The sequence below is a fragment of the Notolepis coatsorum genome (assembly GCF_963971535.1).
Source record: "Notolepis coatsorum genome assembly, chromosome: 1".
Lineage (NCBI taxonomy): Eukaryota > Metazoa > Chordata > Actinopteri > Aulopiformes > Paralepididae > Notolepis > Notolepis coatsorum.
In genome coordinates this window covers 79397310-79411415 of record NC_140165.1, presented here as the reverse complement: position 1 = coordinate 79411415, position 14106 = coordinate 79397310, and the positions used below count along the sequence as shown (strand labels likewise).

Genomic DNA, 14106 nt, shown 5'->3' with positions numbered 1-14106 from the left:
TGTCTGTGTGTGTCTCTGTGTGTGTATGTCTCTGTGTGTGTGTCTCTGTGTCTGTGTGTCTGTGTGTTTGTCTCCGTGTCTGTGTGTCTCTGTGTCTGTGTGTCTCTGTGTCTGTGTGTCTGTCTCTGTGTGTGTGTCTGTGTGTGTTTGTCTCTGTGTCTGTTACCCTCTGCTGCAGCGTGATGTGTCTGGGGGCGGGGCCCGGCGCTCCATTTTCAACCCTGTGCAACACAAACACAGGTTTCATAATTACATCCTTCTCAACCATCAAAAATATCTGGGAAATAAGTAAGGGATAATGTATAGCTATACTCGGTCATTGTCGCAAAATAATTGACCGACACAGCGTTCTAAACGCAGTGAAGGTCAATTATTTTGCGACAATGACCGAGTATAGCTATACATTATCCCGCTTATTACAGGGCTAACTTACTAACAATATTTTACACCATCGACAAGACGAGATCAAATGCAGACGCAGTTGTTCTGTTGCTCCTCTCGCCGGCAGGTGTGTGGACTTGATTGCACCTGATGTAGTGCAGCTGTGCATAATGGTAAAGCTTAGCTTTCGTGACTGCGATCAAAATGCTTGATTGTGATTGGTCAATAGCGCTCTGTTGCCCCTAACAGCGGTCATTATTGCGCGTTGCCCGTAGCAGCGGTGAATTATCGAGAAATAATTGACCGCTGTTTGGTCAATGGCGCTCTGTTGCCCCTAACAGCGGTCAATTATTTCTCGATAATTCACCTCTGCTACGGGCAACGCGCAATAATGACCGCTGTTAGGGGCAACAGAGCGCTATTGACCAATCACAATAAAGCATTTTGGCGAATGTTAAAACGCCATGTAATAACAGCTATTATACTCTTTTCAAAATTATTAAATGTGATGTGATTTGATGTTGAGTAAACTTATAATCTTGTGGGTTTTACTGGTGTTTTAAATGTATAACGATCTCTGCCAAGAGGCTGGAAGCATGAGGTATGACTTTTCAGTTTCAAAGTGACCCTTGTAATCACAAAGGCCTATAGGAACACTTCCAACATTTCTGGAAATACACTATTTGCCATCTTCCCCCAGGTGAGACGAGAAGAACGATATTGGTACGTCAGTTTTAGAGTTCTTGGAAGTTGTATTTCTTCACTTTTGACAGAGCTAGGCTGCTTCCAGTCCTTGTGCTAAGCTAGGCTGCTTCCAGTCCTTGTGCTAAGCTAGGCTGCTTCCAGTCCTTGTGCTAAGCTAGGCTAGCTGCTGCTTACTGCTTCCAGTCTTTGTGCTAAGCTAGGCTAGCTGCTGCTGCTTACTGCCTCCAGTCTTTGTGCTAAGCTAGGGCTAAGGGCTGAGAGTTGAGGGGTGAGGGCTGATGACCGAGGGCTTAAAGCTGAGGGCTAAGGGTTGAGAGGTGAGAGTTGAGGGCTGATGACCGAGGGCTTAAAGCTGAGGGCTAAGGGTTGAGAGGTGAGGTGAGGGCTGATGACCGAGGGCTTAAAGCTGAGGGCTAAGGGTTGAGAGTTGAGGGGTGAGGGCTGATGACAGAGGGCTTAAAGCTGAGGGCTAAGGGTTGAGAGTTGAGGGGTGAGGGCTGATGGCCGAGGGCTTAAAGCTGAGGGCTAAGGGTTGAGGGCTGAGGGCTGATGACCGAGGGCTTAAAGCTGAGGGCTAAGGGTTGAGAGTTGAGGGGTGAGGGCTGATGACCGAGGGCTTAAAGCTGAGGGCTAAGGGTTGAGGGCTGAGGGGTGAGGGCTGATGACAGAGGGCTTAAAGCTGAGGGCTAAGGGTTGAGAGGTGAGAGGTGAGGGCTGATGACCGAGGGCTTAAAGCTGAGGGCTAAGGGTTGAGAGGTGAGGGCTGATGACCGAGGGCTTAAAGCTGAGGGCTAAGGGTTGAGAGGTGAGGGCTGATGACCGAGGGCTTAAAGCTGAGGGCTAAGGGTTGAGAGTTGAGGGGTGAGGGCTGATGACCGAGGGCTTAAAGCTGAGGGCTAAGGGTTGAGAGGTGAGGGCTGATGACCGAGGGCTTAAAGCTGAGGGCTAAGGGTTGAGAGTTGAGGGGTGAGGGCTGATGACCGAGGGCTTAAAGCTGAGGGCTAAGGGTTGAGAGTTGAGGGGTGAGGGCTGATGACCGAGGGCTTAAAGCTGAGGGCTAAGGGTTGAGGGCTGAGGATCAGCCCAGGTCTTGTGGTTCTGGGTTCTTACCAGATGGGTTCATCCACCTCTGGGTCGGACTCGTCGCTGCTCGCGCAAACCGCCAAGCTGTCGTCACTCAGGACATCTGAGGATCGACTCACCCGCCCACACAGTCCCAGGGTGGAGCTCTCCACCTTAAACACACGGTCGTACAGCAGCTCGTACAGGATGGCTGGACCGCCACACACACACACAAGATTTAGGCCATATTCACACATTTGCTTCAAAAACATTGCTGTTTCGGCATCTGATAAAATGTAATATCACTAGGGCTGTCCCCGACTAAGGATTTGAATGGTCGACTATGATTGGCCAAAATTTGCCGTTAGTCGACTATTGGTCGACTAAAAAAAATTAAATAAAAAAAAAAGTATAATATTTTTTAATTTTAAAAATATTTTTTTATTTTTATTTTTTATCATTCCATTTGGGCTGTGGGGGGTGCTTAATGTCTGATGGAGTCGACTGAAGGCTTCTTGTCCTCTGCAAAAGCATGCAATTGGTCCACTGATGGATACATAGTCTAGTGTGTTCATTAGATGGGTGAAATCCTCTTTCAGTGCCTCTGTGCCTGTTTTCGTAGGCAGTTAGCCTCGCTGGTATGCGTGCCATTAGCGTTAGCCACGCTTCTAGGCCTCTTTTCTTTTGGAAAGAATGATAAAAAAAAAAAAAAAAAATATATATATATATATATATATATATATATATATATATATATAATGATTTTTATTTTATTTTTATATATTCGACTAAGAGGTTGGGCAGTCGACTACGGCTCCTTTTGACCGATTAGTCGACTAATCGATTTATAGGGGTCAGCCCTAAATATCACCATTCTCCCTCTCACTGTAATCTAGTCTAATTCACTCTCCCAGACACAACCCTGCTAAAGGTTTAATCCTGTCCCAGACACACCCCTGATAAAGGTTTAATCCAGTCCCAGACACACACCTGATAAAGGTTTAATCCTGTCCCAGACACACCCGTGATAAAGGTTTAATCCAGTGCCAGACACACCTGTGATAAAGGTTTAATCCAGTGCCAGACACACCCCTGATAAAGGTTTAATCCAGTCCCAGACACACCCTTGATAAAGGTTTAATCCAGTCCCAGACACACCCCTGATAAAGGTTTAATCCAGTCCCAGACACACCCCTGATAAAGGTTTATTCCAGTCCCAGACACACCCCTGCTAAAGGTTTAATCCAGTCCCAGACACACCCCTGATAAAGGTTTAATCCAGTCCCAGACACACCCCTGCTAAAGGTTTAATCCAGTCCCAGACACACCCCTGATAAAGGTTTAATCCAGTCCCAGACAGACCCCTGATAAAGGTTTAATCCCAGACACACCCCTGATAAAGGTTTAATCCAGTCCCAGACACACCCCATATAAAGGCTTAATCCTGTCCCAGACACACCCCTGCTAAAGGTTTAATCCTGTCCCAGACACACCCCTGATAAAGGTTTAATCCAGTCCCAGACACACACCTGATAAAGGGGGTGACCTAACTGTGACTTGGGAAGACGCCGATTTATTAAAAAAAAAAAAATCTATGTATTTCTCATACATCAACATATAGCATCGTTGTTTTTTACACAGCAACCATCGTCTCTTCCAACATGGAGGACAAATAGGAATTCAAAATGTTCCAGATAGCCACGTCGGTGTACAGCCTTTCAGGTGCGAGTTTTCTTGGAATGCTTCCGAACAATCCTATCTTAGAACTATAACCACTCTATGGACCTATAGACCACAGCAACACTTCCGAGATCCTGAAATCATGGAGGAGATTGCGGGGGGAGCAAATTAATGAATGTGGATGAGAGCCTTGATGCAAGTGGTTGCAGCTACGGCTGTGTGGGTGATAGAAACATGATCGCATAGACTTTTATACGCCCGAGTCTCCTGAACACGGCGCGACCAATTCCAAATCGATCGGCCGAGCTATAGTCCCTTTTTCAGCACCTACTCCCCATGCGCAGATTGCCAAATGATTCTGATTTGGAATTGGTCACGCCGTGTTCAGGAGACTCGGGCGTATAAAAGTCTATTCGGTCATGTTTCTAGCACCCCCACAGCCGTAGCTACAACCACTCACATCAAGGCTCTCATCCACATCCCTTAATTTGCTCCCCCCCGCGATCTCCTCCATGAGCTCAATGTAACGCGGAAGTGCAGTGGTCTATTCAGAAGAACGCCGTTGCTATGGAAACAAGTTTGTCAGCTCTTGATACCGCGACGGGACATAAACCCGGTGCTCGTTTAGAATGTCATCATCGTTCAAATATTAACTCACACTGGCAGACCGCCGAGTCCTTCATGTGATCGACAGAATACACACAGTCATAGTGGTTCCTATTCAGAAAACACAACTGCACCTGAAACACACACACAGAGAGAGGTAGACAGACAGGCAGTGACAGAACAACAGGTAGCCAGACTATAAGATTGTGTGTGTGTGTGTGTGTGTGTGTGTGTGTGTGTGTGTGTGTGTGTGTGTGTGTGTGTGTGTGTGTGTGTGTGTGTGTGTGTGTGTGTGTGTGTGTGTGTGTGTGTGTGTGTGTGTGTGTGTGTGTGTGTGTGTGTGTGTGTGTGTGTGTGTGTAGTGTCTCACCTTGTCTTTGAAGCCGTTGGTTGTGATTTCGACTGGACTTTTACCAGGTTCCTGGTAGATCAGAAAATCCCTCCTAGAGAGAGAGGGGGGGGGGGTATGATTGGATGTGGGAGATGAGAGAAAGGGAGAGAAGAGGGGGATAAGAAAAGAGGAGGAGAGGGGAGCAGCAAGGAGAGAATAAGAGAAGAGGGGGGAGGAGAAGGGAGAAGAGAGGGAAGGAAGAGAAGAGAGAATGAGACAGGAGAGGAGGAGAAGAGAGGAAAGGAAGAGAGGATGAGGGAGTAGAGGAGAAAATAAGGGATGACAGAGAAGAGAGAGGAGAGGAAGAGAGAGAAGAAGGAGGAGATGAAAGAGGAGAGAAGAGGAGATGAGAGAAGAGAGGAAAGGAAGAGACGCATAATGTTTAAGACCTCGGTTTAACACTTTCAGCGCCACGCCTGGTTTTCCGTTTTACCGCTTGAATGCCACCATCGGCGCCAATGTTAACGTTAATATCGCCTAATCTATGTTTTAAATTATGGCTATGTGTCTAATCTGCCCATCGCATTATCAAAGACTATTTTCCAGTCAGTGCTGTGAAGGCAGATTGTTTTTTTATCGCATCGTTTCCGTTTCAGAGCAGTTAGAAAAGCCCCCGTTTTGATATAAAAAACAGCTCATTCTGGAGCATTCTATGAAAATCGTCTTTTAGTGGAATATTCCACAACGTTGATATTCGTCGGCCTTTTTATGAATCGTTTTCAAATAAACGCTAGATGATCAATATTATACGTGCACGCAAGCACATTACGGCCGCGCACTGATAATCGCTCCGTTGATTTCCTCACAGACTTTTACAGTGAAACCGAAAGAAGACATTTCACAAAACAGCTTATAACTTCATCAAACTTACTCCGATTATCCTACCACTGATAACATAGAGTCCTTACCTGACATCAGATGGTATCCAACTGGTATATTCCAATTCCTGATCACCATTCGAAAAAATCGATACGTGTATGGATCCAACGCGACACTGTAGATCTCCATGATCCGCGGGGATCTGAGGCTCCAGAATGAACTGTGGTAACCCCGGCTGGATCAGTGAACTGGAAAATGTGGAGTACCGGATTTTTTTCCCCATTCATTTTCATTGAGTCCATTCCAAAATCACTTATGTCATCTGGGAGACGACAGGGGGCGCTTTTCTCCACAGTGATCACCGGCGCAGCTCGGCTATACTCGGGTAGGCTCGGGTGATGCAATCATTTTTCAGATCGCAAAAAATAATAATAATAATAATTCCGAGAAATCTTGTGAGTGGCACGTAACCACCTATAAAAAAAAAACGAGAAATCTCGTGAGTGGCACTGAAAGAGTTAACTGGTGGTATGGTATGGCTACTTTCATTAGCATAATGTTTAAGACCTCGGTTTAACTGATGGTATGGTATGGCTACTTTCATTAGCATAATGTTTAAGACCTCGGTTTAACTGGTGGTATGGTATGGCTACTTTCATTAGCATAATGTTTAAGCAGGGGAGGAAACTAACTTTTTGGCTTACCAGCCAACTGGCGAGTATCTGATTTTTTTTACCAGACAAACTGATTTTTTACCAGCCAAAAAAAATCGCTAATTGTGATAATTACTTCTTTGTATGTCTTCGTCTAAATTGATTTTCAATCATAGTAATAATCACACCGTGTCTCTACTCTTTAAAATATTTATTAGCATAAAACATTAATAACAGTCTCTACTCTTCACAATATTAGCATAACACATATTAACATGAAAGAGGGATCTATTCTGGACTGGGTTGGGCTGAACTGGGCAGTGAAAGATGCTGGGTTGGACTGGGTTGGGCAGTGAAAGAAAAAAACTGAAGTATGTTGTGAAGTGTATAGATAGATAGATGTGAAATGTATAGATGTAGCAGTACTGTCTATCTGTATGTCGTGTATGTCATATGTTATGATGAATTGAAAATGGGGGACCCTGATGTAAACAAGACGAAAGTCTTTCTCTGGTCTGCATCCCCTTAACAATTGTGTGTATTGAGCCGTACTGTATTGTACCCATTCTGCAATCTGTTAATAAAGTTTTCAATCAGTCAATCAAGTTAACTTTGAACCTCGGTTGTCAAGCCACGTCAATGTTGTGTATGCATCCGAGTGTTCACTGTGCCTTTAAGACGGCACGGTGGCCTTACGACAGTGCTGTGAAGTACCGTCAAGTGTTGTGGTAACGTCAGTTGGGTTGGTCTGCCCATAGATATATAGTGTTCTATAGATATCTATGGGTCTGCTGTTGTGCACTGGTTGAGCTAGCCCCTTTCGTGACTGCGATGTGCAAGCCAGGGGCTTTTGAGCATGAAATAAAATGTCTAACCTTACGTCGTAGTCCGGTGCGCAATAGACTAACATACACCTCTGTAATTTAAATGTGTCCTTGCCTTGGACTCGAGAGTTGTACTAGGGTTGGATGCAGTTCCCCGTTGCTCAGTCTGTCTGTTTTCCATCTTCTGTGTTTAACGTTATCTGTTTGCGAGTGCTTCCTTGACTGATGGCCAGTACCACGGGACTTTTATTCAACATTCTATATTTCCGCGGGTTGGCCAGTACTGCAGGAACTTTTATTAAACATTATAATATGTCCGCGGGTTGGCCAGTACTGCGGGAACTTTTATTAAACATTATATATGTCCGCGGGTTGGCCAGTACTGCGGGAACTTTTATTAAACATTATATATGTCCGCGGGTTGGCCAGTACTGCGGGAACTTTTATTAAACATTATATATGTCCGCGGGTCTTGTGCAGTGCTCTCGTGGCACTGTCAACTCGCCAGACTGGCGAGTGGTCTTCATGAATCACTCGCCAAACGTAAAAAATACTCGCATTTGGCGAGTAAAGTGGCCTAATTTCCTCCCCTGGTTTAAGACCTCGGTTTAACTGCTGGAAACCACGGTCGCACCAGGACCATATCTTACCTGTACATAACAGCCAGCGCATTGATCTCCACCTCTCCCACCCACTGCTGCAAAACACAAGAAAACATCACTTTCTTAACCCTTTCACTGCCACACTACCAAAGGGTTAACCCTTTCACTGCGACAGTACAGAAGGTTAACCCTTTCACTGCCACACGACAAAGGGCCTGTGGTGCGGTAGTGAAAGGTTAACCTTCTGTAGTGTGTGGTAGTGATGGGGTTAAGTCTGTCTGTCTGTAGTTGCCTACTGAATGGAAATGTTGTTACCTGTGGGTCTTGCATTTTGGACAGATACTCTTCAAAGTCCCCTTCAATGAACTGTTAAGAGTGGAGACATTAGAGCAGGGGTGTCAAACTAAATTACCAAGGGGGCCGAAATGAAAAATACAGATGATTTTGCATGCCGGACATATAATACTTAATAATACAGAAAAAAGGTGCATCTTCCTGAGGTCACTTGCTTAATTGGGCATTTTGTTTATCTATTCAGTTTGTGCATACCAGCTCAATATGTTGCTGTAAATTATGGTGACCAAACGTCCTATTTTGCCATGTCCGGGGCGCGTGTTGTTTTTTAACAGCGCAGCAGTGCAAGAATGTGACAATTTGACCATGTGACCGCGGCAACGCGGGAGAGCGGCAGTGCGGAAATAGGCTGTCTCTAAGACAAACTCTAACCTTAACCAGCTCCTTAACAGCGCCTAAACTTAACCGTTCTAACCTTAACCAACTCCGAAACAATGCCTAACCTTAACCTTAACCATGCCTAACCTTAACCATAGAAAGAATATTGCCATTATCTAAGACAAACTCTAACCTTAACCAGCTCCTTAACAGCGCCTAAACTTAACCGTTCTAACCTTAACCAACTCCGAAACAATGCCTAACCTTAACCATAACCTTAACCATGCCTAACCTTAACCGGCGAAAGAATACACGTTAAAAAAAGATCACGTTAAAAAAAAAAAATTTTGATGGGATTCGAACTCGTCAACAACGGACCGCAGGACCGCTGCTCTGCCAGGTGAGCTGAAGCGCCGAATGAAAATCATGGCTGACATGACATAATTCCGCTCGCGCTCTGCCGCTCCGCTCGCTCTGCCGCTCCGCTCGCTCTGCCGCTCCGCTCTGCGGTTGCCGCGCCTGCCGCGGGGCATGGCGCAGCCAATCAGGGAAAACGCGGAAGCAAAAGCAGCACTGCTGCTCCTAAATTTTCTCATTTAGGAGCACATGTGCTCCTTGGGAAAAAGGTTAGCGTAGAGCCCTGCATGGGCGTCTCTACTAGTACGCTCACACACAAACAGAGGAGGAAGCGGACAGATCTAAACCAGCATTGATTCTGCTCACAATGCCAAAGCGAAAAATGTACATTACAGATGAACTGCAGAGAAAATTCCCAATTTACCGTCCCGGTCGAGACAAATGGGAGGCGGAGTGCAACGTGTGCAAAGCTTGACCATTATGTTTCAACTTTCTGTGTCTAATAAAGGTGCCGGAGATCTCAAAGGACACAGAACATTCAAAATAAACTTGAAACTTGAACTTGAAAATAAAGCTGTGCGAGGCGAGAGTTCGATGGCAAAGTTGACCGAATTGATTGAAGTATGCAGCTATAGAGAGAGAAAACTATTTTGATGCCTCAAAATTATGTTTTGGTTTAATTTATGATGATATAAGATGCTTATGATACAATCATTCTAAGGATTATGTGTGTAATAAATTAGTTTTTTTACACTAATTGCAAGTTATGCAAATGTAACAAATCCAAAACTGCATAGTGGACTTTTCAAGATGAGTTTCGCTTTCCAGAGCGCAAGTAGTGACAGCCGAGTTAGACATTTGTTTTGCGATCTGAGCACTTTTGTTTTGTCAGAACCAGGCGTGGTCAGACCGCAACGGATCGCGTCTCGAATTCAGCACTGAGCATTCGCGGGGAGGTAGTTACCTTGGATGTGCCAATACACTTCCTGCAAAAAAATCAACAAGCCACCATCTTTAAATGCCTCTGTGATCTATTTAGCCAGTGTAGCACTTATTTTTCAGCAAAGAAAGTGCAATAAAAGTGCAATAAACAAAACGGATACATTCACTGTGTGTTCTGCCTCTCATTTGTTGATGAAACAAAACTAACATCAACACAATTGACCACCAAGAGCGTATAGTTTAGTCTCACAAAAAGATCTCCGATATTGTTAGCTACATGCTAACTAGGGATGGGTACCGAATTCGGTACTTTTGAGGTACCGAACCGAAACACGTCGGTACTACCGAGTATCGAATCAAATGAGAAACCAAAAAATAAATAAAAATAAAAATAAAGAAAAATATTTTTTATTAATTAATAAAAAATATTTTTCTTTTTTTTACTTATTTTTTTACTTTTTTCTTTTCATGTCAACGTTCACACGCACAATATATGCTTACCTAGGATTTGACTTGATTCAACAACAAAGCAGTCGGAGCAATGACAAGCCGAAAACTGTCGAAATTGTAGTTATTTGAAGTTTGGATTTTATTTTTACGACTGAGGTAGGTAAATTACATTTCTTGAGACTAAAGTACCGAAAAAAGGTACCGTTGGGTACCGGTATCGATTCACAGGTACCGGTACCGGTATCGGTTCAAATGTGAAAGGTACCCATCCCTAATGCTAACGTGAATGGAATATGCCAGTACAACAGTATAGCATTGTGGCTAGCAGCTAACGTTAGCTCACGTTAGCCAGCCAGCACCAAACTGATGATATCAGGAGATATCAGTAGCTAGATAACATTAGACAACGCCTCATGTATTAAACAAAGGTGAATAGATGACTGGGCCATTTTGTTTAATGCTTGTTAAGATTGAAAGAGGAGCTCTGAGCTAACAGGGTCTGATAGCTAACGTTAGCTCATGCAATCGTTAATGCTAGCAGAATGAATGGATGTAAACTTTATTTAACATATTGCAGAATGGGTACAATACAATACGGCTCAATACAAACAATTGTTAAGGGAATGCAGACTGTTGTAGCTTGGACTGGGGTCCTTATAACTAGGGCTGGGCGATATAACGATAACGATAAATATCGCGATATATTTTAATAATCGATATCGAATATCGAAATAAAAAAAACAAAAAAAAACATTTTTGTGACCTGCAACAGGGCAGTTTTAAAACCAGAGACAGTGGACAGACTTGTCTTTCTTGCCTGCAACTTAAAGTAATGGCTTTGCTTGTCCAAATGACAATACTGACCAAATTGAGATTTATTTTTCTCTTGTCCATTTATTTTGTTTGCTTTCTAATTTAAAATACAGTTTGAAACAGTCTGTACACAGTAGGCTATATGTGCTAGCAGAACTAGACTCCAGTCACGAGTCACGGTGCACATGTGCGGTGGTTTGTCCACCAAAAAAGCGCCAAAAGATAGAAAATAAACTAGCAGAGCCAGAACTGTTCAACTCTCCTGGAGCCACAGCCAGCAGAGAAGCCGGTTTACTTTCGCTTTTAAACCAGCTCCAGCCTGAGAACTGGAGTGTGAGGGGATGTAACAATAAAGATGGCGGCAACGACAAAGAATTGCTGCAAAATAAACATACATCTGTTGTTTATAAAAAAGAATAAAAAAAAAAAGATTTGAAGTAAAAAAAAAAAAAAAAAAAAGATTTATACTTATAACAATTTCGATAATTATCGATATCGAGAAATATGATAACATTATCATATAGTTATCGCGATATGATTTTTTTCCATATCGCCCAGCCCTACTTATAACAATAACTTGACAACACATGGTAGCTGCAGCTATTTGGGACAGCTCTGTCGTCACCGGACGTTGGTGAGGGCACGCAGATGTCGGTATCTACTGTGCATGGGCGTTGAGCAACAACGGCTCCGCGCAGATTACATGACAAGTTGTCGGCGAGTTTTGGCGAGTATCCAAAACGAAAACACCTTTTCAGCGTTGTCAGTAGGGCAACGCGTTTTCCTGCCAAAACGGCATTTCTATTTAACACTTTGATTGCGTAAGGCTAAATTCATGATATACCATCCCTTGCCAGCTCTATTTGTCTATGGAGAAGTTCCCCTTCTTTGCAGGGCTATAACTTTTTAAATTCTATTGCTAGATTGCCATTATTAGGGCCCATTCAAGGTCCTATATGTATTGTTCATGGTGTAGCAACGTTAAACTTTTTCATTCACATATTCATACTAAAATATGGTCTAAGGTATAAGTATGTTTTCATCTCTTTCTGCAGCTTTCTCCAGAACGTGATTTATAGCCCCAAATGCATTATATTGATGATGAAATACAGTTTGATAGCAATCGGCGCGATATAAAAAATTCCAACTGGACGTACTTCTGGAAGTTACTACACGTCATCTGATGTTGACCGGATGGGCGAGGGGGCGTTTATAATTCCGTGGGCAGCGTTATACCATTCATCTAATGTGGGTCATATGTTCATCAGATCAGTTAGTATCGAACACGGTAATATTACACGCTAAAACTCACCCCAGTCTCCTCGGGCCGTTGGGCGATCAGCGTGGGGTAGACAGTTTTCCATTATGGGATGTCGAAATACCCGGTCCATTTCCAGGTTGTATAATAGTATATACGTCCAAATCATGTTGTTTATCGAGTTATTGGCAACGGATCGCTATGTATTGTGTCGAGCTCGAGTCCCGGGACCTATAGCGAGTGCCCGGAAGTAATATGGGTGATCACCACTTCATCCACATGACTTCCTGTTTGGCGCTTCTGCCGATCGGCCACCAGATGGCGCTCTTGAACCGCTAGAGCATAGGTGTCAAACTCACGGCCCGCGGGCCAAATCCGGCCCGCCACGTCATTTGATGTGGCCCCCCAAGAGTTCAGGTTATATTATTAAAAAAAAAAAAAAAAAAAAAAACATTAATATTGGGTTAAAACATAGCAGTGTTAAAATAATTGTGGGTTGGCTTCCGGTTCCGGGTCGGAAGGATGTGAACGTCTCTGAGCCACGCTGCCGCTCCCGAACTTTTATTTTACTTTAAAAAGCCTTTTTTTTTATTTTCAAGATGATTGAACCACTAATATACAACATCCGTATCTAAGACTGTACTATTCGACCCAAAAAGGAAATGAATAACGAGCGTGATGACTGCACGAGTCTTGAGAAGCGAGGCCGCCCCTGTGGATGGGGCTACCATGGCTAAGCTAATGGAGGAGCTCAAACAGGCCTTCACTGCGGAGTTCAGAACGTTTGCTGCCTCGCTCGAGTCTAGACTCGACGGCTTCCAGCAGGAGATCGCAGACCATACCCAACGCTTGACCTCCGTGGAGGGCGGCATGGATAGGTGGTCGGATAGGATGGCGGAGCTGGAAGTAAGATGCACAGCTCAGGATATAGTCATCGACAAGCTAAGAAACAAGCTAATTGATGTTGAGTCACGTAGTCTGCGTTCTAACATACGCATCCTGGGCCTGGACGAATCCCTGCACAGCAACCGTGCCAGTGTCTTTTTCGCGGAGGTCCTGGTGGAAATCATGGGGAAAGATGTCCTCGCTACACCACCGGAGCTTGACCGATGCCACAGGACGCTAACACCCAGACCAGCACCAGGCTCCAGGCCTAGGGCCGTAATTGCCCGCTTACATCACTACAAGATCAAAGAGACTATTATCCTGGAAGCTCGCAAGAGGAGAGGGAATCTGACATACAGAGGGAAACCAGTCTCTATCTTCGAAGATTATCCCCCCGAGGTGGTCGAGCAACGATCACAATACCGAGATGTCATGGGGCCCCTGTACAAGCGCGGATTTAAACCATCGCTCCAGTTCCCTGCGAGGCTAATCATCCGAACCAAGGAGGGCAGGCTGCATCTACCATCGCCCAAGGACGCCGTGGACTTCCTGAGGACCCGGCCCAGAGGGACCTCGACACCGGTTTCGCCAGGGCGAGACGCAGACCCGACACCGGCTTCACCAGGGCGAGACACGGGCATGACGCTGGCTCCACCGGGGCGAGACGCGGACCGACACCGGCTTCACCAGGGCGAGACGTGGGCCTGACGCTGGCTCCACCGGGGCGAGACGTGGACCCGACACCAGCTTCACCGGGGCGAGACGCGGACCCGACGCTGGCTCCACTGGAGCTGAACACGGACCCGACACCGGCCTCATCAGATCCTGACGTGGTAGTAGCGATGGACCGTTAGCATACTGCTACGGCTATCACACAGAGAGGGGTCGCATTTGATATCTTATTACATATGCGAGTATGGATGAATACTTGACATTAGGCCTCGCCTGGAAAGTTATCTTTTTATTTTTCTCTCGCTATCTGACATAAGGGGAGGAGGGGGACAAG

General features: G+C 44.9%; 1 protein-coding gene across 1 annotated transcript in view; it reads right to left on the bottom strand.

Moving 5' to 3' along the window:
- Positions 1-14106, bottom strand: part of otud4 (OTU deubiquitinase 4) — a 138068-nt gene that overhangs the window by 106706 nt on the left and 17256 nt on the right. Inside the window, exons 3-8 of the mRNA XM_084334900.1 lie at positions 8039-8089; positions 7772-7818; positions 4805-4877; positions 4487-4568; positions 2197-2359; positions 167-221 (exon numbers count right to left, since the gene is read on the bottom strand). Of these exons, the coding sequence (XP_084191026.1) occupies positions 167-221; positions 2197-2359; positions 4487-4568; positions 4805-4877; positions 7772-7818; positions 8039-8089 (471 nt within the window). The remainder of the gene's footprint in view (positions 1-166; positions 222-2196; positions 2360-4486; positions 4569-4804; positions 4878-7771; positions 7819-8038; positions 8090-14106) is intronic.